At 40.8% G+C, this 27,543-nt stretch overlaps 1 protein-coding gene and 1 pseudogene across 4 annotated transcripts in view; both read left to right on the top strand.

Moving 5' to 3' along the window:
• The window catches only part of Nup160 (nucleoporin 160), a 58,747-nt gene extending 49,248 nt beyond the window's left edge, over positions 1-9,499 (top strand). For 2 of the 4 annotated variants that reach the window (XM_076847236.2, XM_076847234.2), the window contains exons 31-36: positions 102-225; positions 1,616-1,717; positions 3,779-3,920; positions 6,549-6,674; positions 8,424-8,528; positions 8,931-9,499. In XM_076847236.2, coding sequence (XP_076703351.2) covers positions 102-225; positions 1,616-1,717; positions 3,779-3,920; positions 6,549-6,674; positions 8,424-8,528; positions 8,931-9,020 — 689 coding nt within the window. In that variant the 3' untranslated portion in view covers positions 9,021-9,499. Of the gene's footprint in view, positions 1-101; positions 226-1,615; positions 1,718-3,778; positions 3,921-6,548; positions 6,675-8,423; positions 8,529-8,930 lie in introns of those variants that run through there. The other 2 variants (XM_076847238.1, XM_076847235.2) reach the window with 2 other exon arrangements.
• Positions 9,500-15,595: 6,096 nt separating this feature from the next.
• Positions 15,596-20,840, top strand: LOC143389945 (glutamine synthetase pseudogene; annotated as a pseudogene).
• The last annotated feature ends 6,703 nt before the right edge of the window (positions 20,841-27,543 follow it).

Genomic DNA, 27,543 nt, shown 5'->3' with positions numbered 1-27,543 from the left:
GGGTGGGTACAGAGTGAAGGGTTGTCAACTCTGAGATATTCATCGACAAAGCAAAGCAGATACCCTTGGGTGAACTAACTAGCCATTTTCCATTTCCACAGGAAGTTCCTCAGCAGAGGAGATGGTTGCTCTTTTGGTTCAGGCTGGCCTCTTTGACACCGCCATATCACTATGTCAGACTTTTAAGCTTCCCTTAACACCAGTCTTTGAGGGGCTTGCTTTCAAGTATGTAAAAACTTATATTTTAATAGACTTGATTTTTCTAATGCAAAGATATTATCCTATTACTTAATGTGAGGCAGTGATCACAAACCAGTAACCTGCCTGTAAGCCAGTTAGTTAGATTGGTACTGTAAGCCATTTATGTTTAAAAGAAGTGAGTTTTTTGTTTTGTTTTGTTTTTAATTATGCAATAAGTTTTTGCAGTGACTTTTAAAAAAATTTTTTTTTAGTTATAGTTGGGCATAATACCTTTTTTTTTTTATTAATCTTGGACGGGCTGCTCAGCAGTAGAGCACTTGCCTAGCAAGTGCAAGGCGCTGGGTTCTATCCTCAGCACCACATAAAAATAAATAAATAAAATAAAGGTATTGTGTGTTCTACTACAACTAAAAAAAAAATATATATATATATATATATGTTTGTTGTTTTTTTTTTATGTAATCTTGGGGCATGGGGTTAGAGATGATGGTGGAATTGATGGACATCATTATCCAAAGTACATGTATAAAGACACGAATTGGTGTGAATATACTTTGTATACAACCAGAGATATGAAAAGTTTGTGTTCTGTATGTATAATATGAATTGTAATGTATTCCATTGTCATATATAAGTTAAAAAAAAAGTAATATTGATTTATAGCTTCTCATGAGAAGTCAGAAGAGCAGACCAGCCTGAGTTAGGTAATGGTGTCCACTGTAGATAAGGCATATTTTTATTCTTTTCGGTCCTTTAAGACATCTGTTGACCCTCTCTTCGGCATATTATAAAGCACCATATCTCACCATAATTGTTGCCATACCATTAAGGCACATTTATGAGTGTACTATGCATCCTAATTTTGTATCAAAGACAGTTTAGTAATAAATGAATTGTAAGCATATTAGTGTGACTTAAAAAAAAAAGAAATAGCTTTGCATAATGATTGCACCCCATTTTCTGCAAAATAAATTGACATAAAATGTGATGATTGTGCAGTAAAATACATTATTTCTGGGCTGAGGTGTAGCTCAGTGGTAGGATTGCTTGCCTAGCTTATAGAAGGACCTGAGTTCTATCCATAGTACCCCAAAAATAAAAATTTTTAAAAATTCTTATTTAATTGACCTTATACCTATTAGTAAAGTGGTTTATGAATTAGAAATATTTTTAAACATTCAGAATTTGTCATCATTAATTTTCTCCTGGAAGTAAAGTATCTCTGACACCTAATTGGTGGCCCCTTGTGGGTCATCCAGTTATGTGGCTTTGAGAAGGAAGAACTAATACTCCAGTAATAAATTTAGCAATATACTAGAGCTAAAGTTGTCTTCGTATCTCTAGTTTTAGTAGCAAGGTGAAGTGTTTGCCCTTCAGCAGTTAGTTTACTGGTGAGGAACCATTTTCATTGCAGATGCATCAAGTTACAGTTTGGAGGAGAGGCACCACAAGCAGAAGCCTGGGCCTGGCTGGCAGCCAATCAGCTGTCCTCCGTCATCACTACTAAAGAATCAAGGTACATCCCTAGTGTTCTTCTGGTTCTGGCTGGTTTTACTCTTAGTCAGCAAGTTGGCACATACCTATAGTCCCAAGCACTAGGAAGGTCATTTGAGCTCACAAGTTAGGGACCAGTCTGGGCAAAATAGCAAGGCCCCCTCTTAAAAAAGGAAAGTATTCTTTAAGGCAAAATTATATATGTACTTGGCTTTAGAACATCATGTTCATTTTTTCCCCATTCCTTCCACTGGGCTAACACTGAATTGCTGTCATCACAGTGTCCCCTTATAACTTGTTTCTAGCTAATCTTTAGCAACCCCGCCAACCCCCATTGTCTATTATACCTTCTTTAGATCTTCTCTCTCCATGTACTTTTCCAGTGCACCCAGTGATGTACCTGAATGTACATCAGTTTCTTCTTCACAATCCTCAAATAATCTAACCCTCAGTAAACTCTTTTCTGAAATTCATTTACACTTGTATTATGCATCTTGGCATTTTAGAATGGTAGAGAATATGGACATTGTTTTAATTTCTGATGCTTTAACAGAATACCTGAGACTGGGTATATGTAACAGCAGAATTTTATTTGGCTCACAGTTCTGGAGCCTAGGAAGTTCAACGTCAAGGTGCCAGCATTTGCTCAGGGCCTTCTTTCTTCATCATTCCATGGCAGAAGGTAGAAGGACAAGAGAGGGCAATTTCCAGCAAATTCTACACTCCCAATAACTAACCCACTCCCACAATAAGGACATTAATCCTTTCCATATGTGAGGACAGAGCCTCTTATTAGGCCCCACCTCCCAATACTATCCCATTGGGGATTAAGTTCCCAACACATGAACTTTGAGAGACTATTCAATCCATAGCAGCAGTTCTCTGATATTACTTTTCAACCCCTAAATTAGCGCATCAGAATTGCTTATTAAAACAGATTATGAGATAGCACCCTATTCTAAGTCAGAACTTCTACATGATTCTAATGTTTGTTCAAGTTTGGGAACCACTTAAAAAAAAAAATCTGAGCCAGTTTGCTTTCCCTCTGTTGAAATCCTTAAACAAATTAAATTAATTGTAGAGTAATATTAATATGTGGTTAGTGGAGCCAGGCACGGTGGCGCACACCTATAATCCTGCAGCTCAGGACACTGAGGCAGTAAGATCGTGAGTTCAAAGCCAGCCTCAGCAACATCAAGACATTAAGCAACTCAGTGAGACCCTTTCTCTAAATAAAATACAAAAATTGGGTTGGGGATGTGGTTCAATGGTTGAGTGCCCCTGAGTTCAAACCCCAGTACCGCACCCCCCCTCTCTCCCCCTCCCTTCCCCCCGCAAAAGTGATTAGTAGGAGAAAAACATAAGAACCAAAATCTAAGTCATCTAGGTTCCAGTACTATTCCAAGTCATAGTGAACCTAAATGTATTAGTTACCCTTCTAAAGGTCTTTCTTTGTAAATACATACTATAAATAGTACTGTAAATCACTGTTAAGAATATGAAACTCTTGCCAGGCTCAGTGGTACACACATGTAATCCCATGTGACTGGGGAGGCTGAGGCAGGATGATCACAAGTTCAAGGCCAGCCTGGGAAATATAGACTCTGTCTTAAAATAAAAAATAAAGCCTAGCATAGTATTTATGCTTGTGATCTTAGCAGCTTGGGAGGCTGAGGCAAGAGGATTGGAAGTACCAGGCCAGTTTTAGCAATTTAGCCCAACCCTGTCTTAAAAAGTTAAAAAATTAAAAAGGGCTGGGGATGTAAATAAATAAAAAAATGTCTGGGGTTATAGCAGGGGTAGAGTGCCCCTGGGTTTACTCCTTGGTTTTAAAAATAATATTAATAATAATAATCTGAAACTCTTCACCAACCAGGGACAGACTTTAAATTTTTTTTAAATCTAAAAGTCAGGCTGGGGCTGTAGCTTGTGGTAGAGCGCCTCACTTGCATATGTAAGGCACTGGGTTCAATCCTCAGCACCACATAAAAATAAATAAATATACTGTGTGTTTATCTACAACTGAAAAATATTTTAAAAAAAAAAAATCTGAAATTCATTTGTCCTTTTTGATGTTTTCAAGTGCTACAGATGAAGCATGGCGACTATTGTCTACTTATCTAGACAGGTACAAAGTGCAGAATAACTTATATCACCACTGTGTAATCAATAAGCTCTTGTCCCATGGAGTGCCTCTGCCCAATTGGCTTATAAACAGTTACAAGGTATGTAACATCTTAACTTCTTGAGATTAAGAACCTGCTCTTTACCATTCTAAACAACTTCATGAGATAATTTTTAAAAAGGTTTGATAATTTATGGAAACATACTGAATTAAATACCGTAGGCAGTTTCTCAGTCAAAGCTAAAATCACTAACAATGCCATACCAGGGTATTTAAAGTTCCACAGGTTACTAATTAGATAAATGCCTGCCTATATGCTAAATGAATAATGAGCATATGTTCAGAATAATGAGTATATGCAGGACATAGTTTCTACTGTTAACTCAAAACATTCATGTCAGTATGTGGAGTAGTTTCAAATGCAACAGTTTGTTTAAATTGGTATTGTCAAAATTGAGTTTGTGGATGATCTATGAGTCTGGTTATCATTACCATAAAGAAATAACCTTTGGCCGGATGCAGAGGCACATGCTTGTAATCCCAGTGGCTTGGGAAGCTGAGATAGGAAGATGGAAAGTTCAAAGCAACAGTGAGGTGCTAAGCAACTCAGTGAGACCCTTTCTCTAAATAAAATACAAAATAGGGCTGGGGATATGGCTCAGTGGTCAAGTACCCCTGAGTTCAATCCCTTGTACCCAAAAATAAATAAATTTAATTTAATTTTTAAAAAATAAAAGGCTGGGATCGTGGCTCAGTGGTGGAGAGCTTACCTAGCATGGGTAAGGCACTGGGTTTGATTCTCAGCACCACATACAAATAATAAAGGTCCATCAACAACTAAAAAATACTTTAAAAATAAACAAGTGAATAAATGAGAAAGAAATAACTTTGGGCTGGGGATAGAGCTCAGTTGGTAGAGTGTTTGCCCCACAATCACAAGGCCCTGGGTTCAATCCCCAGCACCACAAAAAAAGGAAAGAAAGAAATCACCTTGCCAGACACAGTGGCACACGCCTGTGGTCCCAGCAGCTCAAGAAGCTGAGGCAGGAGGATTGCACTTTCAAAGCCAGCCTTAGCAATTAGCAAGGCCCTAAGCAATTTAGTGAGACCCTGTCTCAAAGTAAAAAGGACTAGGGATGTAGCTCAGTGATAAAGTGCTCCCTGGGTTAATTCCCTAGTATCAAAAAAACAGAAATCACCTTAGGGATGGGGATGTGCCTTGGTGGTAGAGTTGTCACCTTGCAGCACCATCCCCAGTACTTCAAAAGAAGAAACAAAAGAAAAACCTGAGGCAGGCTAACTTTATAAAGAAAGAAGTTTAGGGGGCTGGAGATGAGGCTCAAGTGGTAGCCCGCTCGCCTGGCATGCGTTAGGCACTGGGTTTGATCCTCAGCACCACATAAAAATAAAATATAAGATTGTGTCCACCTAAAACTAAAAAATAAATATTAAAAAGAAAGAAAGAAATGTATCTGGCTAACATTTTGGGATGCTGAAAATCCAAGAATATGTAGCGCCATCCATTTGGCTACCATGAGTGCCCTCTTGGCAGTGTCACATCGTGCAGATATGCCATGGTGTGAAAGGGCTGGGCTCACTTTTAATAATTCACTCTCTCAAGAACTACTGTAATCCCTCTAGGTAGTACCCTTATTGATCTAAGGACCACCCCAGAGGCCCTATCACTTAAAGATCCCAACATTTCCCAAAGTCACCACAATAGGGACCAACCCTCCAACATATGAGCTCTTGAGGGACAACCATAGCAGATTATCTGCATCAGAATTGTTAGAATGGTGGACTTCTTTAAAATACAGATTGAGCTACCTCAAGTAGAATAAGGAAAGAGAACCTAAGGTTAAAAATTAAAAAAAAAAAAAAAAAAAGTTGTGGCTCAGTGGTAGAGTGCTTGCCTCACATGTGTGAGGCACTGGATTCAATTCTCAGCACCACATATAAATAAATAAAATAAAGGTCCATCAACAACTTAAAAAAATATTTTGAAAAAGATAATCTATAGTCTAAAATAAGGAAAGCTGATTTTAAGTTAAAAAATAGAGAAAATAAGATGATAAAAGAAAGAATGTAATCAAATCAGAACATAGAAAACATTTAACATAATTAATTAATAGCATTTTTCCAAACTGAGACTATATTCATTCTTCTCTCAGAGGAGACAGTACCAATTAGGTATAAATTTAAACTGGTGATTCTTTGAACGACTTTTGATTTATCATTTATATATGTTTTTTTTTTTCTTGTAGTACTTAAGATTGAACTCAGAGGAGTGCTTTACCACAGTGCTACATCCCCCTTTTTTTTTTTATTTTGAGATAGTGTCCTACTGAGTTGCTGAAGTTAGCCTCAAATTTGCAGTATTCCTGTCTGGTGTGTCTCAGTGGTAAAAGCACCCTGACTTCAATCAGTAGTACCAAAGAAAAAAAAAGTAAGTGCCAGGGAATCAGACACTTGGCATCCTTTGCTCTGTGCTTGGGTAAAATGGAAGGAGGAATACATTCTAAATCACTGATTTTTAGCTGGGCTGGTGGTACATACCTGTAATCCCAGCAACTTGAAAGGCTGAGGTAAGAGGATCACAAATCTGAGGCTAGTATGAGCAATTTAGCAAAATGAAAAATAAAAAGGGTTGGGTTAGCTCAGTGGTAGAGTACCCTTGAATTCAGTCCTCAGTACTAGCCAGCAGGAAAATATCACTGGCTTTTTACAGAAAGTTGATGCTGCTGAGTTGCTTCGTCTATACTTGAACTATGACCTTTTGGAAGAAGCTGTGGATTTGGTCTCTGAGTATGTGGATGCTGTATTGGGAAAAGGACATCAGTACTTTGGGATTGAGGTAGGTACATATAAATATTTCTTTTTAATTCTGTATTAACATATCAAGTAAGATAAGGATCTGAAAGTAAATTCAATGTATATTAGTCTGACCTTTATTGTTTGCAGTTAAATAAATATTGGCCCTGTAGGTATATCTAATTTCCTGTTTATAAATTGGGGATACATTTCTTTTCTCTCCATTAAAAGAATGTGGCTTTTGCACTAAGAGTATAGTTTAGTGATAGAGCACTTGCCTAGCATGCATAAAGCCCTGGTTCAGTCTCCAACACCATAGAAGTAAGGGGGCAAGGAAAGAATGTGGCTTTAGTTAGTATTTGATGTTTTGTGTAGAGGGATTATGCCATCTCTACAGGGTTTTCTTTTACCTGGTACTTGGGATTAAACCCAGGATGCTTAACCACTGAGCCACATCCCCAGCCCATTTTATTTTTTATTTTGAGACAGAGTCTGACTTAGTTGCTTAGGTCCTTGCTAAGTTGCTAAGGCTGATCCTGCCTGGGATTACAGACATGCCTCAACATATCCAGCTCTACAAGGTTTTCTTATTTAATCCTTACAACAGCCTTATTGATAAGAGACTGTTTTATTCCTTATTTCTTAGAACGTCTGATGAGCCAGGCACAGTAGTGCATACTTGTAATCCCAGCAACTCTGGAAACTGATCCCAAGTTCAAGGCCAGCCTAGGTAATTTAGCAAGACCCTGTCTCAAAATTAAAAAAAATTAAATGGTGTGGGGAATCCAGGTATGGTGACACACAACTGTACTCTCAGTGGCTCAAGAGGCTGAGGCCAGAGGATCACAAGTTCAAAGCTAGCCTCAGCAATTTAGCAAAGCCCTAAGCAACTCAGTGAGACCCTGTCTATAAATAAAATATTTAAAAAAGGGGGCTGGGGCCAGGCGTGGTGGAACATGCCTGTAATCCCAGTGCCTCAGGAGGCTGAGGCAAGAGGATCAAGAGTTCAAAGCCAGCCTCAGCAAAAATGAGGCGCAAAGCAACTCAGTGAGACCCTATCTCCTAAATAAAGTACAAAATAGGGCTGGGGATGTGGCTCAGTGGTCAGGTGCCCTTGAGTTCAATCCCCAGAAACCTCTGCCCACCAAAGGGAGGGTGGGGCTTGGGGATATGTCTAAATGGTTAAGCGCTACTGGGTTCAATCTCTGGTTCCAAAAAATAGGGGGTGGGGATATAACTCAGTGGAAGAACACCCCAGGTTCCATCTCTAGCATCAGTAAATCAGAAAACAGGCACAGAGGTTACACATTCCAAATCTGTAACAGATTATGAATAGATGAGCCAGGTCTAAACAGGTCTGGCTTATTATAGAGCTGAGTTCTTAAAGTATCAAGGAAGTATTCACAACTTTGAAAGTTGAGCTTTCCTGTCCTTTTCCAGTTTTGTTTTTGCTTTTAGTATTTTATTTTCAGATAATTTGAATTTAAAATTTTAAATTAAATTTCAGACTGAAATAGAGAATAGTCTCAATTTGTCCATCTCAAGAAGAGTTGTTAAAGTGTATTTATCCTTAATAGACCTTAAGGCTCCTTTAAGATTGAGTTGAAATGAATTTTTAAATATATTTGATTTAACTGAGAAGGACAGTTTCCCCAGTTGAAAAAAAATATAGGAGGATCTTAACTGGTAAAAAGAATTAAGTATTTAATTCTTTTAGAGTCTTGTGGACCTATTATTCAGAAGAAGCAGTGCACTTTCAGATTTTTTTCAAATAATATCATTTTCCTTTCAGTTTCCACTGTCTGCAACAGCCCCAATGGTGTGGCTCCCATACTCCTCTATTGATCAGCTTCTCCAGGCTCTGGGAGAGAACAGTGCCAACAGTCACAACATTGCAGTATGTAAACTCTTTAATGAGTTGTCTTCTGTGAACCTCCTGCAGTAGCAAGCTATACTTAACAAGTTGATCTTCAATTCCTAAGGACTAGAGGGAGAGCAAAAGCCAAATATTTATCCCTGTTAACATGCTGTTCCAGTCCCTTTATAAATAAGGTCAATGATTTAAGCAACTTTTCAAAAAAAAAATAAAATAAACTAATGCGAAACCATGCATTAATTACACAAACTGCATTCATTCCATTTTTAAAGAAGTTTACAGGGTTGGGGTTGTGGCCCAGTGATAGAGCACTCACCTAGCACACGTGAGGCACTGGGTTTGATCCTCAGCACCACATATCTAACATCAGTCTTTTTTAATCCTGGAATTACTCTGTAATGATTTCCTTCTTTTCCTTTACAGCTGTCCCAGAAAATACTTGACAAATTAGAGGACTACCAGCAAAAAGTTGATAAGGCAACACGTGATTTATTATACCGCCGGAACTTGTGATGGGGATTGTTACTAGCCTTTGAAACCACTTGGTGCCTCTTAGGGCTTAAGACTACTCTACCAGGAACCCTGTACTCAAGGCTAATTTTCCAAACTGTAAATGATGTGTACAACACTCAAGTCTGCATCCTGCACAAAATAGGAGGGCAGAAGAGTCAGAGGACCTGTGCTTGCTGGTGGTGCTAACACAATTTCTGCTTTTCAACCTTGGTCTCTCAAACAGCTACTTTTGTATATGATTCACAGCTTTTTTAGAGTTTATATATTTTTTTAAACTATTGAAGACATTCTTTATCTGCAAATTAAGACCTACTCTCACGTTCCAAAATAGCTGATGGTTGTTGGTTTGTTATAGCTGACTACCAAAAGCAGTCACTGCAAATATTTTAATTCTTCCCTATCACTTTTTGTATTTCAATGGAATTATTTTGGTCCAGAACTGACATGTATTTTCTGTACTGCAAACGGAGGCTAATGACTTTATGTACTCTTTTCATTATTTATTGTGGAGTTTTTGTATGATCTTCAATAAAGTATTAAATAATTTGCCTAGTTAAGCCTAAAATTACGACCAGATGTTTAAAGAAGGTATCATACTTTGAGTCAGGTGTGGTGGTGCATGCCTATAAATCCAGCACCTGGGGAGGCTCAGGGGCGGGAGGATTGCAATTTGGGAGTCCAGCAAGACCCTACATCAAAATAAGAAATAAAAAGGACTAGAATGGGGCTTGGGATTTAGTTCAGTGGCAGAGCGTTTGCCTAGCACTCGCAAAGCCTGAGTTCTGTCCTCAGCCCTGGATAAAAAGCGGGGGGCCGGACTAGAATGTAGATCAGTGGTGGAGTACTCCTGATATAAGCACTAGATTGCAATAAAGAAAAAAATGTGGGGGGCTGGGGTTGTGGCTCAAGTGGTAGAGCACTCACCTAGCACGTGTAAGGCATTGGGTTCAATCCTCAGCACCACATAAAAATAATATAAAAAAGTAAAGATATTGTGTACATCTTTATTTTTTTTTTTTTAAATATTTCTTTAGTTGTAGATGAATACACAGTATCTTTATTTATTTTTATGTGGTGCTGAGGATTGAACCCAGTGCCTCACACATGTGAGGCAAGCACTTTACCACTGAGCTACAGCCTCAGCCCCTTGTGTACATCTTTAAAAAAATAAAATAAAGATATTGATTGTGTCCACCTAAAAGTAAAAAATAAATATTTTTAAAAAAAAATGGAAAGCGTAGCTGGGGATGTAGCTCAGTGGTAGACTATCCCTTGTTCTGTCCCCAGTACTGCAAAAAAAGAAAATATTATATTTTGAATCAGGTTCTGAAGCTAAAGTTGGGTAGACTTTTAGCTAAGAAAACAAATGGAAGTCCACCATGTAAAAAGCAATAGATTTTTCAAGTAAATTCTAATAATGTATAGGGCCAGAATGTGCTGGATTGAGAAGCTTTCATGCCTATAAAATTTTAAGACAGGGTCTAGATTGCCCAGGCTGGCCTTGAACTTGTGATCCTCCTGCGTCAGTCTCCTGGATTGCACCACCACACCCAGCTATATACTTAAATTGTGTGAGTTTTTGCATGGTATTGTTCGTGAGATGTGTTTCTTTTTTTCATTTTAATTCTATCATGATTAATATGAGGCATTTGATGCAATTAGGGATTGAGAGAGCCCTTGAACTCCCAGCTTTCTAAACTTGGGGTTTTTAACCATAGTAAGACATTTTGACCTAGATGTACATATTTAACCCATGGCCTAAAAAACATTGGACCCTGTCGTAACATCTCTGTGGAGATCTTCAAGTAGTGAGAGACTGGCTGCTCCAGAAATCTATGCAGTGGATTGCTGATCAAAGAAGGTATGGCTTCATGAGACCTCGACCAACTTTTCCTGTCCCCATATTTTTTTGGTTCAAGGCCTAAAACCCATGCTGGAGCCAGTCTAGCTTTTCTATTTTTCTTCTATCTTTTTCATTTTGATTCCTACCAGAGCACAATGTGTATGCAACCTCCATTCCAATTTTCTGACCCTTTGGAGTTTGTGTTTTTGTTTGCTAGACCTTGCGATTTTTTTTTTTTTTTTCTGGTGCCAGGAAGAGTGAATCAAGGGGCACTTAACCACTGAGCCACATCCCCAGCCCTTTTTAATAAAGTATTAGAGACAGTGTTTCACTGAGTTACTTAGGACCTCAATAAGTAGCTGAGGCTGGCTTTGAACTTGTGATCCTCCTGCCTCAGAGCTGGGTGCAGTTTTGCACTCAGTGGTTCTGGAGGCTGAGGCCTGAGGATCCCAAGTTTGAGGCCAACCTCAGCAATTTAGGAAGGTCCTAAGCAACTTAGTGAGACCCTGTCTTTAAACTAAAAAAGAAAATAATAATAACAAAAAAAAAAAAAAAAAGTGCCCTCAGAACTGAGCATGGTGACACAAACCTGTAATCCCAGTGACTCCAGAGGCTGAGGCAGGGGAATTTCAAGTTCGAGGCCAGCCTCAACATTTTAGCAGTTTAGCATGACACTGTCTCAATAAAGGGATATAGTGGACTGGGGTTGTAGCTCAGTGGTAGAGCACTTGCTTAGCAGATGTGAGGCAATGGGTTCGATTCATGGCACCACATATAAATAAATATACTTTTCAACTAAATAAAAGGCTCATCAACTTTTTTTTTAGGTGTAGTTGGACACAATACCTTTTTTTTTTTTTTTTTTTTTTAGGGGTTGGGGGAGAGAGAATTTTTTTTTTTTTTTTGTTATCGGTGGACACAACATCTTTGTATGTGGTGCTGAGGTTTGAACCCGGGCCGCACGCATGCTAGGCGAGCGCGCTACCGCTTGAGCCACATCCCCAGCCCCCCTTTATTTTTTATTTATTTATTTTTACGTGATGCTGAGGAACTAACTCAACATCTCGCATGCACCAGGCGAGCGCTCTACCATTGAGCCACAACCCCAGACCCCTTCATCAACAATTTTTAAAATATTTGAAGGGGCTGGGGATGTGGCTCAAGCAGTAGCGCGCCCACCTGGCATGCATGCGGCCCGGGTTCGATTCTCAGCACCACATACAAACAAAGATGCTGTGTCTGCCGATAACTAAAAAATAAATATAAAATAAAATAAATAAATAAATAAAAAATAAAAATATTTGGAAAAAAGTGGGGATATAGCTGAGTAGTAAAGTAGTAAAGTGTCCCTGGGTTCAATTTCCCAGTACTTAAAAAAATACTTCCATTATTTTCCTCACTGGGTATAAAAGTGCACATCTGTAATCCCAGTGACTCAGGAGGCTGAGGCAGGAGGATTGCATGTTTGAGGCTAACCTCAAGAATTTAGCAAGACACTGTCTCTAAAAGGGCTGGGATGTGACTTAGTGGTTAAGTGCCCCTGGGATCAATCCCTGCTCCTCCTCCAAAAAAGGCCAGTGACTTGGTGAAGCCCTGAGCAACTTAGTGAAACCCTGTCCCCAAAAAAATAAATAAACAGGCCTGGGAATGTAACTGTTAAATTGGTCCTAGGTTCAATCCCCAGTACCAAAAACAATAAGTAAAATGTTTTTTTTAAAAAAGGGGGGAACCTGCTGGGTGTTGTGGTTCACGCCTGTAATCCAGCAGCTCTGGAGGCTGAGACAGGAGGACAGTGACTTCAAAGCCAGCCTCAGCAACAGCAAGTCACTAAGCAGCTCAGTGAGACCCTGTCTCTAAATAAAATACGAAATAAGGCTGAGGATGTGGCTCAATGGTTGAGTGCCCCTGTGTTCAATCTCTGGTACCTACCACCATCAAATAAAAAAAGGGAACATCTTTATTCCAGCTAAAATGTTTGCTTCTGGGTTTGGTTATTATCTCATTCTCTAGATTTCTCCCTAAAGTCAGATAAAGAAAGGGTGCTGGGGTTGTGGCTCAGTGGTAGAGCATTTTCCTAGCATGTTTGAGTCACTGGGTTCGATTCTCAGCACCGTATATAAATAAATAAAATAAAAGTCCATTGACAACTAAAAAATATTAAAAAGAACTTCGTTTGGGATTGGTAACTGTAACATTAGGATGGGTAACTCCATTTGGGTTGGGTCTTCCTATGGGCCTACACTCTGTCCAATGATCTTCTGTAAGTTTTTTGTTGTTGTTGTTTTGTTTTTTTGGTACTGGGGATTGAACTCAGGGGCACTCGGCCACAGAGACGCATCCCCAGTCCTTTTTTGTATTTTATTTAGTTGCTTAGAGCATCACCATTGCTGAGGCTGGCTTTAAACTTGGGATCTTCCTGCCTCAGCCTACTGAGCCTCTGGGATTTCAGGTGTGTGCCACCGCGCCCAGCTCTCCTATAAATATTTTTTAACAGAACAAAATCTTAAAACCTGGCTACAATCACCAGCTCTGCAAGAAAAAAAAAAAAAAAATACTAACTACTGCTTGATTCTGCTGTTAGCCACCTCCCTCCTTAAGTATCTACCAACCTTTGGCAGATAACCACATTCCTGTCACTAATGAGAAAGTAAATGGAACTTACAGTCTATTGGTAACACATTCTAGAAAACATAGTTAAGCTGATTTACCTCACTCTGGAACACTTTTACCACTAGTATATAGTTTATATTATAGGAAGTTATAATGTCCTTTAATCTTCCCCCCCATTTATGATACTAGAGATTAAATCCAGAGGCACTCAACTATTAAGGGATATCCCCAGCCCTTTTCATTTTCTTTTTAAATTTTAAGGCAGGATCTCCCTAAATTACTAAATTGCTGAAGCTAGCAACTGAACTTGTGATCCTCCTGCCTTAGCCTCCTGAGTCTGTGGGATTGTAGGCATGCACCACCACACCCAGCTATTTTCCTTTAATCCTCACAGTTCTCTCCAATTATATGCATAGTACCTAAAAACATAGTCATGTATTATGGCTTTTTGCTCAAATTAAGGAGAGACCTTAATATAGGTAACTCATTAATCCTTTTTTGTGTGTACAAATAGCTCCAGCTAAAGGTCAATTTATTGTTCAAATAACCTATGGAATAAAAATAAGTATTTCTTTCAGTAAATCAGGCTTCATGGTTTAAATGAATTTCCATAAAACACATGAGGTCACATAATGTGGTATAATAAATCTGGTCTTTGTCACTGGTTCCTGGCACAGAACTTCAAAAACCTTTGGAATTTCCTGAATGATGGGAATTTATTAAGCTAGTAAAGTGACTCCTGGTGAGCCCCTGACTAACTTGAAAATTGGGGCTGGTCTCCTGAAGACCAACTGCAAGATTAAAAGGTGGAACTTTGGGTTAGGCCAGCCTCTGGGAGGACAGGAGAGCTGGGGATTGAGTCCAGTCTTGTAGCCAATGAATTCAATCACGCTTATGCAATAAAGTCCCGTTAAAAACTCTGAACACCACACTGTAGTGTGAGCTTTCAACTTGGTGAACACATTGATGGGCTGGGAGGGTGACACACCCCGACTCCTCAGGGAGGCGACATGGAAGCTACACTCCTACAGCTTGCCCTATTTATCATCCTTTCCATAGAAATTATTTTTACTTCACTCAGCATAGCTCTTCTTCCACAGGTGCTGTGGCTGTCAAAGAAATGGAGTCATCTGCCAAGCTGGCTCACCTTACTACAAGCATCACTGAGCCCAAGGACATGGATTTAATCTCTATATAAGTCACATGGCTTTCCTTAGTTCCAAAGTTATAGTCCCTACTGAAAATTCTTGGCAACAGCCAATAAATGCAGGAACTATACAACCCAAGGAACTGGGCATATGTGACGCATCAGTGTGGTGGAAAAACCTCAAAAGTTCGTACCCTTTAAAAACAACTGCAGACTAAATTAACAAACATGTTTGAAATAAAAGCAATTATTTAGGGAATGGGATTGTGGCTCAGTGGTAGAGCACTTGCCTTGCATATGTGAGGCACTGGGTTCAATTCTCAGCACTGCGTATAAATAAATGAATAAAGGTCTGTCAACAACTTAAAAATGTTTTGATCAATTATTTATTAAGCACTTTTTGTGAGCCAGACACTGTCTCTGTTTCAAGAAATTTTCTCAAAATTATTCCCTTTAATACTCAAATAATCTTTTACAAGGTAGATACTATCAACCCTATTTATTCGGTTAACCAAATAGCAAAAAGATGAAAGGATTTGTCTGAAGTCAGACTTCTTAGCACTTCTCTGAGTTCTGCAAGTGGTTCTAGTGAGTTATGGAAACTAAGGAGGTCCTGGAAGCTCCAAAATTTATACCAGTCAGAATTTTTATTTCACTGAATTCAAAATTCACAGAATTTTTATTTATTTATTTATTTTAATTTCAAAAAGTGTGGGCTGGCCTAACAACAAGTCCTTAAACCTACGGAGTCCTTCTCTCACTCCAGGTAGTTAAAGTCAGAATTGAATTGTACTGAAGTGTACCTATTTGTGGTGAAACCAAATAAATTATAAGATTTAGATACAACAACCACAAAGTTTCATTCTACAGTTGAGACTTATGTGCATATTTCACCATTGGGGTGATCTCTTGCTGAAGTTTCAAAAGCCAGAGTTTTCATTTGGGTTTAGGAAGTTCAGCTGTGGATATCAAAATATGAGCGTGACTAAGTATGTTTGAAAATACATGTTTAGGTGGGGTGGTGGCTCAGTGGTAGAGCACCTACCTTGCACATGTGAGGCACTAGGTTCAATCCTCAGCACCACATAAAAACAAATAAAACAAAATAAAGGCATAGTGTCCATCAACAACTAAAAAAAAAAAAAAACATAAAAAAAGAAATACATTTAGGGGCTGGGGTGGTGGCTCAGTGGTAGAACGCTTGCCTAGCATGTGTGAGGCACTGGGTTCGATTGTCAGCACTGCATATAAATAAATAAAAATAAAGGTCCATTGACAACTTAAAAAATATTTTAAAAATACATTTAAATAAAAAGAAAATACATGTTTATTCAAATGATCTTCCCAGCTTTCACTTGTCAAATGTCAGCCAGGATAACTTGGTTTTACTGAAACATCATAACAACCAAAAAAACAAAGGCGCGGAGGGAGAACCTTAGTAATTCCAGAGCCCCATTTTTGTGTGAGAAAAATGAGGAGGCTCTGACCCAGGAAACAGATTCAGGGTTCAGCAGGTAAAGCAGATGCAAGACGCAGGCTGGTAGACGTGTTTTATTTCTGGCCATAGCCATTAGCCAGCCCCCAGCCAGTTCCATTTTAGCTCCTCTCCTTCCCTCCCCTTGGCGCTTTTTATATGCAGGCCAAACAAAGAAGGCACACTGCCAAGAGGGTATACATAAGGGGCAGGGGCACACATGCTCTCGAGTTAATATTTATGACCTTGAGACTGTACACTGAATCACAGTGTTTCTGACCTTGACTAACCATAACAGTTCCCAGCTCTGGCCACACACTAAAAACATAGCCTGCCAAAAGTCTCCGTGAGGGAGCCTAACTACAGCCATTTGGGGGCTTGCCCCAACAGTGTGTGTGTTGTTCTGGGGATTGAACCCAGGGACACTCTACCTCTAAGCAACAAGGTCTCACCAAGTTGTCCAGGCTGATCTTGAACTTGCCTTCCTCCCTCCTCAGCTTCCCAAGTAATGGGATTACAGGTGCACCACCACACCCAGCTAAAGGCTAAAGAACTTAAAAAGAAAAAAAAAATAGTGAACCCTGCTTCCCCCACAATCCCAGCCCATCTTATTCAAATTCCTTTATTGCTTTAATGTTCTCCGGATGTATCTATTAATTAGTCAGGGTTTAGAGCCCCTGTTATACACACACCAGTCATGTCCAAAAATGTCTGTTTTCACCAAGGAAAACAGATTTTCACGAATCTATACATTTTTAGTTTAGTACAATCTCAATTTGGTTCTAGACATCCAATAGTATCTGGATATTCGAGTAAACATAAAGCTCAATTAAGTAGTAATAGTTCCCACTGTTTATCTTCAGGCACAATGCAAAGAGCTAAAGCTATGACCTAATTTAAACCCTACAATAACTCTATGGATAATGTTGTTTTTTGTTTTCTGTTACCTGGGATTGAACCCAAGGGCACTCAACCACTGAGCCACATCCCCAGCCCTTTTTATTTTTTATTTTGAGACGGGTCCTTGATAAGGTCCTGAGGCTGGTCTCAATCATATGATCCTCCTTGCCTCAGCCTCCCAAGTGGCTGAGAATACAGGCTATAAGCCACCACACTCAGCGTGGATACTATTACCAACATACTTTAAAGTGGCAGAAACAATTTTAAAGATATTAAGAGATTTGTCCAAGACAGCATCTGGAAGGTCCTGGAGCCAAATTTGAATCCAGATGTTTGGCTTCAGAATTCTTACAAAGTTATATGATTTTACTTCCTTTCTCTTCCAGAAATAAATTTAAAAATTGCTGACTAACAGCTTCAAAATAGCAAATTCTGTCTTGCTGCTAACTGTTTTTAGAAATCTTTCAAGTCTCTAATCTCAGGACACCCTAATAACCCAGATAATCCTCCCATAAGTGAGAAAAGGAAAGCAGTCTTGAAACTTGATTTCAAGTTTGCATATATTTGTTTAAAAACATTTGCTGGTGGGTTGGGGTTGTGGCTCAGTGGTAGAGTGCTCGCCTATCATGCACGAGGCACTGGGTTTGATCCTCAGCACCACATAAATGTAGAATAAAGATATTGTGTTCGCCTAAAATTTTTAAAAAATAAATAAATAAATAAAACATTTGCTAGTGCTTCTTTTTTTTTTTTTTTATTGGTTGTTCAAAACATTACAAAGCTCTTGACATATTTCATACATTTGATTCAAGTAGGTTATGAACTCCCATTTTTACCCTAAATACAGATTGCAGAATTTGCTGGGGCTTCTTACGTTCCAAAATGTATATTTCATACACAAGGAAAAAACTAGAAAAGTCAGATGCAAAAGTTGGATTTTGCATTCAACAACCAACTTGGTTTAACAGTATTGTTACCGCTCTTGACCGGTGACGAGTTCTTGCTTCCCCAATGTTGAAGAATAAAACCAAAGAAGCACACTGAGGCAAGGTCAGAGTAGAAATTAGAAGTTTATTAAAGGACAGCAGAAAAGACTTCTCCCTGAGGAAGAAGGGGACCCAAGAGGTGGAATCCGTGGAAGTGCGGTTGTTTCCCCCTTTTATAGTTTTGGTGATGGAATGTAGGTTGGAAGGCCCGAGGGGTGGGACACAGGTGGGCCAAAGAAGTAGTCTGAGCAGGAAGGACTTCTGAGTTAGCACCTTCAAGTTTGCTGGGGGCTGTTTATTAACACTTCTTTGGGATGGGCTTTGGGCCTAGGGCTTTTCTCAGGACTTCATTAACATTCCATGAGTCGTCCTGTGTTTTCCCTGAGTCATTCTCAGCATGGCCTCCATTTTAGATTTCACTCGATATTAGACCCAATTTACCTAACTACACTGACTACCTAATTTTAAATCTGGCTTCAGTATCTACTCTATAAGGTTGAGACCCTGGTGTAATAACGGACACCTATGATCCCAGTGACTTAGGAGGTTGAGGCAGAAGGATTGGGTTTGAGTCTAGCCTCAGCAATTCAGTAAGGCTGTAAGACTCTACCTCAAAATAAAAAAATAAAATATATTTGGGGGATGTAGCTTAGCAACAAAGTGCCTCTGGGTTCAATCCCCAGTGCCAAAAAAAAAAAAAAAAAAGTTGTAAAATGCTAAAGTGCTTAGTGACTGACAGAGTTTATGTAGTAAATGCTCAATAAATGACAAATGATTTTAGTATGAGTAAAAGCTGAGCTGCTGGTGTAAAGGTAAAATTTCTAAGCTGATTCCAAGCCGCAGAGCCTGAGTTAAAGTGTAAAAGACCGGACATTGTAAAGTTTCTAAACTGCAGGGCTTGGGTTAAAAAGTAAAAGACCAAGTATTGTTACAATTCCTCTGCTATTCCCGGAACCTGTAATCTTGGTAGCTGTTAGGACAATACCTGAACTGCCCAGTAAATATTCTCACTGACTCCTCTGGTTGTCTAATAACCTGGGGTTCTGTGAAGCTGGCACATAGGCATCGCAGGACCTAAAACCAATCAGTTTAAATGTGCACCCCGCTTAGAAGTGACCAATCACCCCCGTCCAATCTGTTCCCGCCAATAAATGTACTAATCAGGTCTCAGAGTTGTTGTTCAATTTTCCCGCGCCTCATGATGATTTGTTCTGATGTATGCAAAGCCCCCCGCCCTCTCCAAAAAGTGTACTTAAGCTCTGCCTGACCTCTGCTCTGGGCTCTGGGCTGCTCTATCTTCCTGAGTGAGCCTGGAGCCTCAGCATGCTGAATCAATAAAACCCCTCTGCCAATTGCATGGAGCCAGTCTCTTGTGGTCTCTCCCTCCGACGCTTCGCCGGACCCTTACACTGGGGATATAAAAAGCAAATACTACTGGTGTTTCTTAAGCTCAATTTAGTGGGCGAGACCAGTATCAACAGCAGGGTATCAATGCTAGGAAGGGGAAGCCTGACACTGAAGCCCAGAGATGTAAGTTCAGAAGGTTTTATCTGCACTGGATCTTGAGGAATGAAGACAATTTTCTTATGTGATGCACTAATTATTCCAACTCATTAAAGTGTGAAAGTTGAGAGCTGAGAATGGAAGAAGAGTGGAGAGGCTGAGCGGCACAGCCAATTCCTCTCCTCTCTCTCAAGGCCCACCCACCACCTGCTTCCCACCCAGAACACCTTCCACCATGCCCCCCCCCCCGCCCCAGTTCCCACTTGAACAAAGGCATCAAGTAGGGGTATATGTCCCTGCCTCAAGTAAGAAAGCCCAAGCTATATTTATCTGGATTGATGGCCCTGGAGAAGGACTTCACTGTAAGACCCACACCCTGGACTCTGAGCCCAAGAGTGTAGAGAGTTGCCTGAGTGAAATTTTGATGGCTATAGTACTTTTTGGCCTAAAGGCTCCAATAATGACATGTATCTTGTACCTGCTACCATGTTTCAGGACCCTTTCCCCAAGGATCCCAACACACTGGTGTTCTATGAAGTTTTCAAGTATAACCGAAAGCCTACAGAGACCAATTTAAGGCACACCCATGAACTGATAATGGATATGGTGAGCAACTAGCATCCTTGGTTTGGAATGGAGCAGCAATACACTCTCAAGGGCACAGATGGCCACCCTTTCCGTTGATCTTCCAATGGCTTTTCTGGTCCCCAAGGTCCTTATTACTGTGGTGTGGTAGCAGACAACGCCTACTGCAGGGATATCGTGGAGACTTATTACCAGGCCTGCTTGTATGCTGGAGTCAAGATTACGGGGACAAATGCTGAGGTCATGCCTGCCCAGTGGGAATTCCAAATGGGACCTTGTGAAGGAATCCACATGGGAGATCATCTCTGGGTGCCCCGTTTCATCCTGCATCACGTATGTGAAGACTTTAGAATGATAGCTACTTTTGATCCCAAGCCCATTCCTGGGATCTGGCATGGTTCAGGCTGCCACACCAACTTTAGTAGCAAAGGCCATGAGGGAGAGATTGATCTCAAGTACATGGAGGAGGCCATCGAGAAACTAAGCAAGCGGTGGCGCCAGTACCACATTCATGCCTGAACTCCCAAGGTGGCCTGGACAATGCCTGGCGTCTTACTGGATTCCACAAAACTTCCCACATCAATGACTTCCCTGCTGGCACGGCCAATCATAGTGCCAGCATCTGCATTCCCCTCACTGTCAGCAGAAGAAGGGTAACTTTGAAGACAGTTGCCTCTCTCCCAAGTGCGACCCCTCTTCAGTGACAGAAGCCCTCATCAGCATGGGTCTTCTCGATGAAACCAGTGATGAGCCCTTCCAGTACAAAAACTAAAGGGACTAGACCTCAGCCATCAAGCCTCTCCTCATTCTGGAGCCTACTCCAACTCTCCACCCTCATCTCTTGTCCTGCTTGTCTAGGCAAGGTTTTTTTTTTTTTTTTTTTTTTAATTCCTTGTGCCCAGTTAATCTTGCTTTCTTTGGCCAGGACAGAGGTGGTTTTTTTCTTTTTCTTTTTCTTTTTTTTTTTTTGGTGGTGCTAGGGATTGAACCCAGGGCCTGTACATGAGAGGCAAGCATTCTACCAACTGAGCTATATCCCCCCACCTCACTGAAGCTTTTTAACTTGCTAGTGGGAAACAGAGCCCTGCTCCTCCTCCTCAGGCATGTCTGATAGGCATTGTTGTGAGATGCAGCATGTTTGGGGGGAATGGGTGGGAGGCTGGGTGGGGTACTTTTTCTTCAAGGTAGCTGAAAGAGGAGGCCTGGAGAGGTTAGGTTAATATTCCCCCTCGTGGTGGAAAGCTCTATTTCTTAAGGTATAAACCAACTGCAGCACTTCCCTTGCTTGGGGCTGCATGTCCTCCCAGGGACACAAGGCTCAGTAAACTGATAGCTCGCTCTATCTTAAAAGAAAAAGTTCATAGTGATTGGTCCTTCATTTATAACACAAAACAGAGTAGTATTTTTATATTTAAATATAAAACCAAAAAAATTATGGGTGTGTGGGTATTTTTTCCTGGTCCCTGGGTGTTAAACTTGAGGCAAATATTTTGGTTTAGAAATAAAGGAAATTCTTTACAGCAGGGGTGGGGAGTGTGGTACAGGAAAAGTTGGTTACTAGGAGCTCTTAGCTTCATTACCACTTAAGAGTTGCCCTGCCCTGTCCACCATTCTTTAGGAGGTGAGCCTGGACAGCTACCAGGTGGATGCACATTACTGGTGGTCACCTGAGCCCAGTGGCGGGGTTTAAGATACATGCAGTTGTCCACTTGGGTTTTGGGAAGCGAGTTGGCTGGCCTATATAAACATGTTCCTGACAGGAGGTGTTGGGTTATTTTTTGGTGAAACTAGCATGTCACTAAAGCGGGCTTTTTTTTTTTTTTTTTTCTTTTGGTATCGGGGATTGAACTCAGGGCCACTCAACCACTGAGCCACATTCCCAGCCTTATTTTGTATTTTATTTAGAGACAGGGTTTCACTGAGTTGCTTAATGCCTTGCCATTGCTGAGGCTGGCTTTGAACTGGTGATCCTCCTGCCTCAGTGTCCTGAGCTGCGGGATTACAGGTGTGTAGGCCTTTTGATATATTATTATTATTTTTGTTAGTTGTTGATGGACCTTTATTTATTTATTTTTTAAATATTTATTTTTTAGATGTAGATGGATACAACACAATGGCTTTATTTGTATGTGGTGCTGAGGATCAAACCCGGGTCCCGCCTGTGCTAGGCGAATGCTCTACCGCTGAGCCACAATCCCAGCCCTCCCAATCTTTATTTTTTATTTATTCATTTATATGTGGTGCTGAGAATCAAACCCAGTGCGGTCATGCATGCTGGAAAAGCACTCTACCCCTGAGCTACAATCCCAGCTCCAATACATTACATTTTTTAAAAGCAAAACAGAAGTTAGATTTTAATCAGATTTATAGGGTTTTTAAGTTTAATTCTTCAAAATTTTCTCCTTTACTTTAGCTGTCCCCTTCTACTCTTCTCTTGGGGGAGTTGGGGCAGGGCTGGAGTAAAAATACTTGTTATGTTGTATCCTAGTGTCTTTTCTCCCAGTGTAGAATATTCCTTTCTTTGTTAAGATTTCTTAGGGGGGTTATTCCTTTTTTCTTCTATAATAAACAAACCCCAGCTCTATCTTGCATTTTCCCTACTGTTCCCTGGTTTTTGTGCTGGTCACAGCAGGCCAGCTCTGGTTTTTCTCTTGCCATGGCAACTTCTAATTGCTCAGAGACAGGTAGGTGGGAAGTTTATTCAGTATCCTTCTCCAGAGAGGACAGAGATCAGGGAATTGATAAAAAGGCCACAGTTGTGTTTTTATGATTCAAGTTGGCCTTTTAGACACTTGACCTGAAAGCTTTCTGCTTCTACAGATCAAGTAAGAATTTAGTAGGTTTCCTACTATCTCAATTCCAGGAACACAGTGATTAACTAGCCAATGCCAAAGAACTAGAGGAGTTATGATACTCTGATTGTTGCTTGGCCTCTGTTGTTCATTATAGTGTCTACACCCACCTTGTCTCTGACAGCTGAATGCCACCATTTAGGTCGTGCCATTCCAAGATTCAGTTATTCACACTCTTTTTTTTTTTAATATATAATTTTTAGTTGTAGGTGATCATAATATCTTTATTTTATTTTTATGTGATGCTAAAGATTAAACCCAGTGCCTCACACATGCTAGGCAAGTGTTCTACCACTGAACCACAACTCCAGCCCCCATATTGTCTTTAATAATTTTTCCAAGTGAGGGATTGTTGTTCCCCTGTAAGAACCAATCTACAAAGAGCAAACATGGAGCTCTTTAGGGATGTTGGGGCTTCTCTGGCAAATCTATTTGTCAATCTTCTGGATCCTTTAATATGGGTAAGGAAGTTTTGGTTGTTTGTTTAATGGTACCAGAGACTGAATCTAGGGGTGCTTAACCACAGATGCACATATCCAGCCCTCTCCCCCCCTTTTTTTTTTGAAACATCTCACTTTGTTGCTTAGGGCCTCACTAACTTGCTGAGGCCAGCCTCAAACTTGTACCCCTCCCAAATTGCTGGGATTACAGGAATGCTGCCACCATGCCCCCTGGGGACTGAGCCCAGGGGTGCTTTACCACTTTAGCACATTCTAACCCTTTCTATTTATTTTGAAAGGGATCTTTTTAAGTCTCATAGGCTGGCCTGAAATTTGTCATCTTCCTGCCTCAGCCTCCTCAGTCACTGGGACTATAAGTCTATGCTATCACATTCTGCCCCAGCCTCCACTTTTTTTTCGGGGGGGGGGAGTAACAGGGATTGAACTCAGGGGCACTTGACCATGGAGCCACATCCCCAGCCCTATTTTGTATTTTATTTAGAGACAGAGTCTCACTGAATTGCTTAGGGCCTTGATGTTGCTAAGGCTGGCTTTGAACTCAAAATCCTCTTGCCTCAGCCTCCTGAACCACAATTATATGTGTATGCCACCCAATGGGCCTCCCAACCCTTTTTTAAAATTTTATTTTGGGACAGGGTCTCTCACTAATTGCTCCAGCTATCCTTGATCTTGCAATCTCTCAGTCTCTGGAGTAGATGTGATTACAATGTGGACTATCAAGTTCCACTTCCTTAAACCTTTAAATGCCTTCCACTATGGTTAGGAAAGTCTGGGGAGGCTGAGGCAGGAGGATGGAGTGTTCAAAGTTAACCTCAGCAATTTAGAAAGGCTCCAAGCAACTTGGGAAGACCCTGCCTCACAATAAAACATATTTTGACTCAGTGGTTAAATGCTCCTGGGTTCAATCCCCCATAACAAACAACAACAAAAAAAATTATAGAAAAAAAGAGGGGGCTGGGATGTAGCTCAGCAGTAGGGCATCCCTGGGTTCAATCCCTAGTATCACAGGGGGAAAAAAATTCTTTCCAGTATGGTAACCCAAAGGATATTAAGTTTTTCCAACTCATTCACAGTGGGCCATCCTTTGATTCCTGTTTCAGCCAACTAACCAAACTTAGCAGTTTTCCTAGCTCCTTTTGTTGCAACTTTAAATGCAGAATCTGTTTAATGCGCTCATAGCAACAAATTTGACCTAAACCAACTTCAATATGCTTCCACATTATCCCATAGCTTTAATATTCACATTCCCCAAATTTCTGCTAATATTCATGAGAAAACTTAAGCAGTTCTTTTGCAGTATAGTGCACCTCCTCCCTATTATATTTTACTTGGTACTGGGGATTGAACCCAGGGGCTCTTAACCCAGTCCTGTTTAAACATTTTATTTAGAGACAGAGTCTCACTGAGTTGCTTATTGCCTTGCTCAATTGCTGAGACTGACTTTGAACTCATGATCCTCCTGACTCAGCCTCCTGAGCTGCCTGGATTACAGGTGGTGCTACCATGTCCGACAGTCACATTTTATACCTGAACTTTAGAGGTCTGCTGGGGATAGTAGAGGTCTAAAAGCAGTGAGGGTGTTAGGGATGGGTCCTCAGAGGCATCAGCACTTTCTTGCTTGGCAACTGCTTCATGGGAAGCCATTTCACTTTCGGGATGCCAAAGCTTCTAGGGTGGGGAGGTCACTTTGAAGCCAGATTTAAAATTAGGTAGTCAGTGTAGTTAGGTAAATCAGGTCTAATATCATATCAAGTGAAATCTAAAATGGAGGCCATGCTGATAATGATTCCGGGAAGCACAGGACAACTCATGGAATGTTAATGAAGTCCCAGAAAGGCCCTAGGCCAAAGTCCACCCCAAAGAAATGTTAATGGAACCCAGGAAACAGCCCCCAACAGATTTGGAGATAGCCCCTCCCAAAGAAGTGATAATGAAGTCCTTCCTGCCCAGATTACTTGTTTGGCCCACCTGTGTCCCAACCCTTCCCCCTTACATTCCATCACCAAAACTATAAAAAGGGGAGACAACCGCACTTCCACGGATTCCACCTCTTGGGTCCCCTTCTTCCTCCAGGAGAAGTCTTTTCTGTTGTGCTTTAATAAACTTCTAATTTCTACTCTGACCTTGCCTCGATTCGTCACCTGTCAACAGCGGTAACATATTGGAGGTCCCACCGAGATTCTTCTACACTGAGGTAAGCCCTCTCCATGCACCCCATGTCTGTTTGAGGTGCATCTTTCTCTTTCTTTCTGGAGGGTGAGGTGGGCACCTGACAGTTATTTAAATGCAATTAGTGTAGCCACCACTCTTCAAGACTCGGGTGAGAGGTTTCCTGGCCTAGGCAGCTCTCAATAACCTGTTCAATACAGAGCAGGCATGTTGGGTTCTGCCAAAGCTGCTTCCAACTTTTCTGTCTGGGCCCGGAGAGCAATTGGCGTGAGTACACAGTGTCCCGAATCCCGATCTGCCTCGGATGCGTGGAGGTGGAGGAAGGGGTTTGGAACAACTGCAGAATTCCAGTCTGGGCTACACCCAAGACGTATTCCTAAGGTTCCTTTCTCTTGAGCCCCCTCCCGACAGCCCTCAGAGGTATCTAAGGTGATCGGTAGATGAATGGCACTGAGGGAAAGCCCCAATTACATTTGCTTCCATATGGGCTACGCAACACTCCCAAATCCGCATCCATTCCCTCCTGGATGCTCCCCTTTCTTCGCAGGTCAGAAATGTTAGCAATTCAGGTTGTAGGACTGAGAGAAAGGCATGGGTTAATTAGTAAAATTTGCCCAGGTTCCCTAAGGTGCATAGGTAACTTTCACTAGTCTGTTTTACCACCCCAATGTTTAAAATGTGCTGTGTTCTTTAAGCTGCTAGAGAGGCATTTTTAGAATCAACTCCTCTGGTAATCTCTCTGATAGAAAGTGCTACCTTACAACCAGTAGATATCCCTTAACCCTTAGGCGATTCCTTTAGTCTATGGAGCAAAGGCAACAAAAGAGTGCATGATTCTCTTTTGCAATGGATTTTTAGTGGCCGGGAGGATAAGCAGTAATGCCCTTAAGTCTGAATCCTTCCAGGGTCTCTGGCAGAGGGCAAACTGAGACCCTAGCACTTTGCTAAAGGGGACCAGAAACACCCTTGGCAAAGCAAGGTGAGAGGTTTTCTGGACCGTTTAGGAAGCTCAAGCTTAGGGAGACATCCCTAATGAGAACAGTTTTCTCCGGCGCAGCGTGGGCACCTGAGTCCTGTTTTCTTCTCACTCAGATGGGAGCTTCTCCCTCTCCAATACGCCAGGTGCATCACTAGCCTGCGTATTGAAAAATTGGGATAGATTTGACCCTCAGACGCTCAAGAAAAAGTGCCTCATTTTCTTGGCCTGGCCTCAATACAAACTCTCTGGAGAAACCTGGCCACCAGAGGGAAATATCAATTTTAATACAATTTTACAGTTTGATAAAATTTACAAAAAAAAGGAAATGGTGTGAGGTGCCGTATGTTCAGATTTTCTTTGCTCTAAGGGAAAATCCTAAATTATGCCAACAGTGTAAAGTAGACTTACCTATGATGTCTGCCATGAAGTGAAAAAATCTTGGGGACTTACTGAGGAAAAAGAATCAGGAGGACCCACAAAATCTCCATCTGCTGGCCTCTCTGCATCTGCCCCAACAGGCAAACCAAATATATTACCTCTCCAGGAGATGCCAGGAGAATTTGGGCCAATCAAAGTACATACCACCTTCTCCCTTCAAGACCTAAGGCAGATAAAAACTGACTACTGGAAAGTTAGGAGATATGCCAGATTTCCTGGGTTTGGACCTAACCAAAGGAGCTAATCCTATAAGTAAAAGGAGAGACTGAGGGACTCCCAGCAACTGCCAAAGCCATTTCGCTTTGGGGAACCTCCTCATTCCTTCCCTGCACTGTAAGGATTACTCCACCTCTGTCTACTTAAAAAAAAAAAAAAAAAGAAGAAGAAGAAGAAGAAGGGACACTGAATGCAGTAAAATCGTCACACTGAGACCCTTGATTTTACACCTATAGTTGCCCCTATGTGAGAACATCTGGTCCAATTGTGGGGAAATCTATGGTGCCACTGATGTAGAAGTCATAATTAAATGGGAGTTAAAAACTTGGAGAGATTTTTTTCTTATCTGGTCTGTTTTAA

Source organism: Callospermophilus lateralis, chromosome 2 (genome assembly GCF_048772815.1).
Source record: "Callospermophilus lateralis isolate mCalLat2 chromosome 2, mCalLat2.hap1, whole genome shotgun sequence".
Lineage (NCBI taxonomy): Eukaryota > Metazoa > Chordata > Mammalia > Rodentia > Sciuridae > Callospermophilus > Callospermophilus lateralis.
The sequence above is the reverse complement of the archived record's forward strand: the minus strand, read 5'-3'. Positions and strand labels throughout refer to the sequence as shown.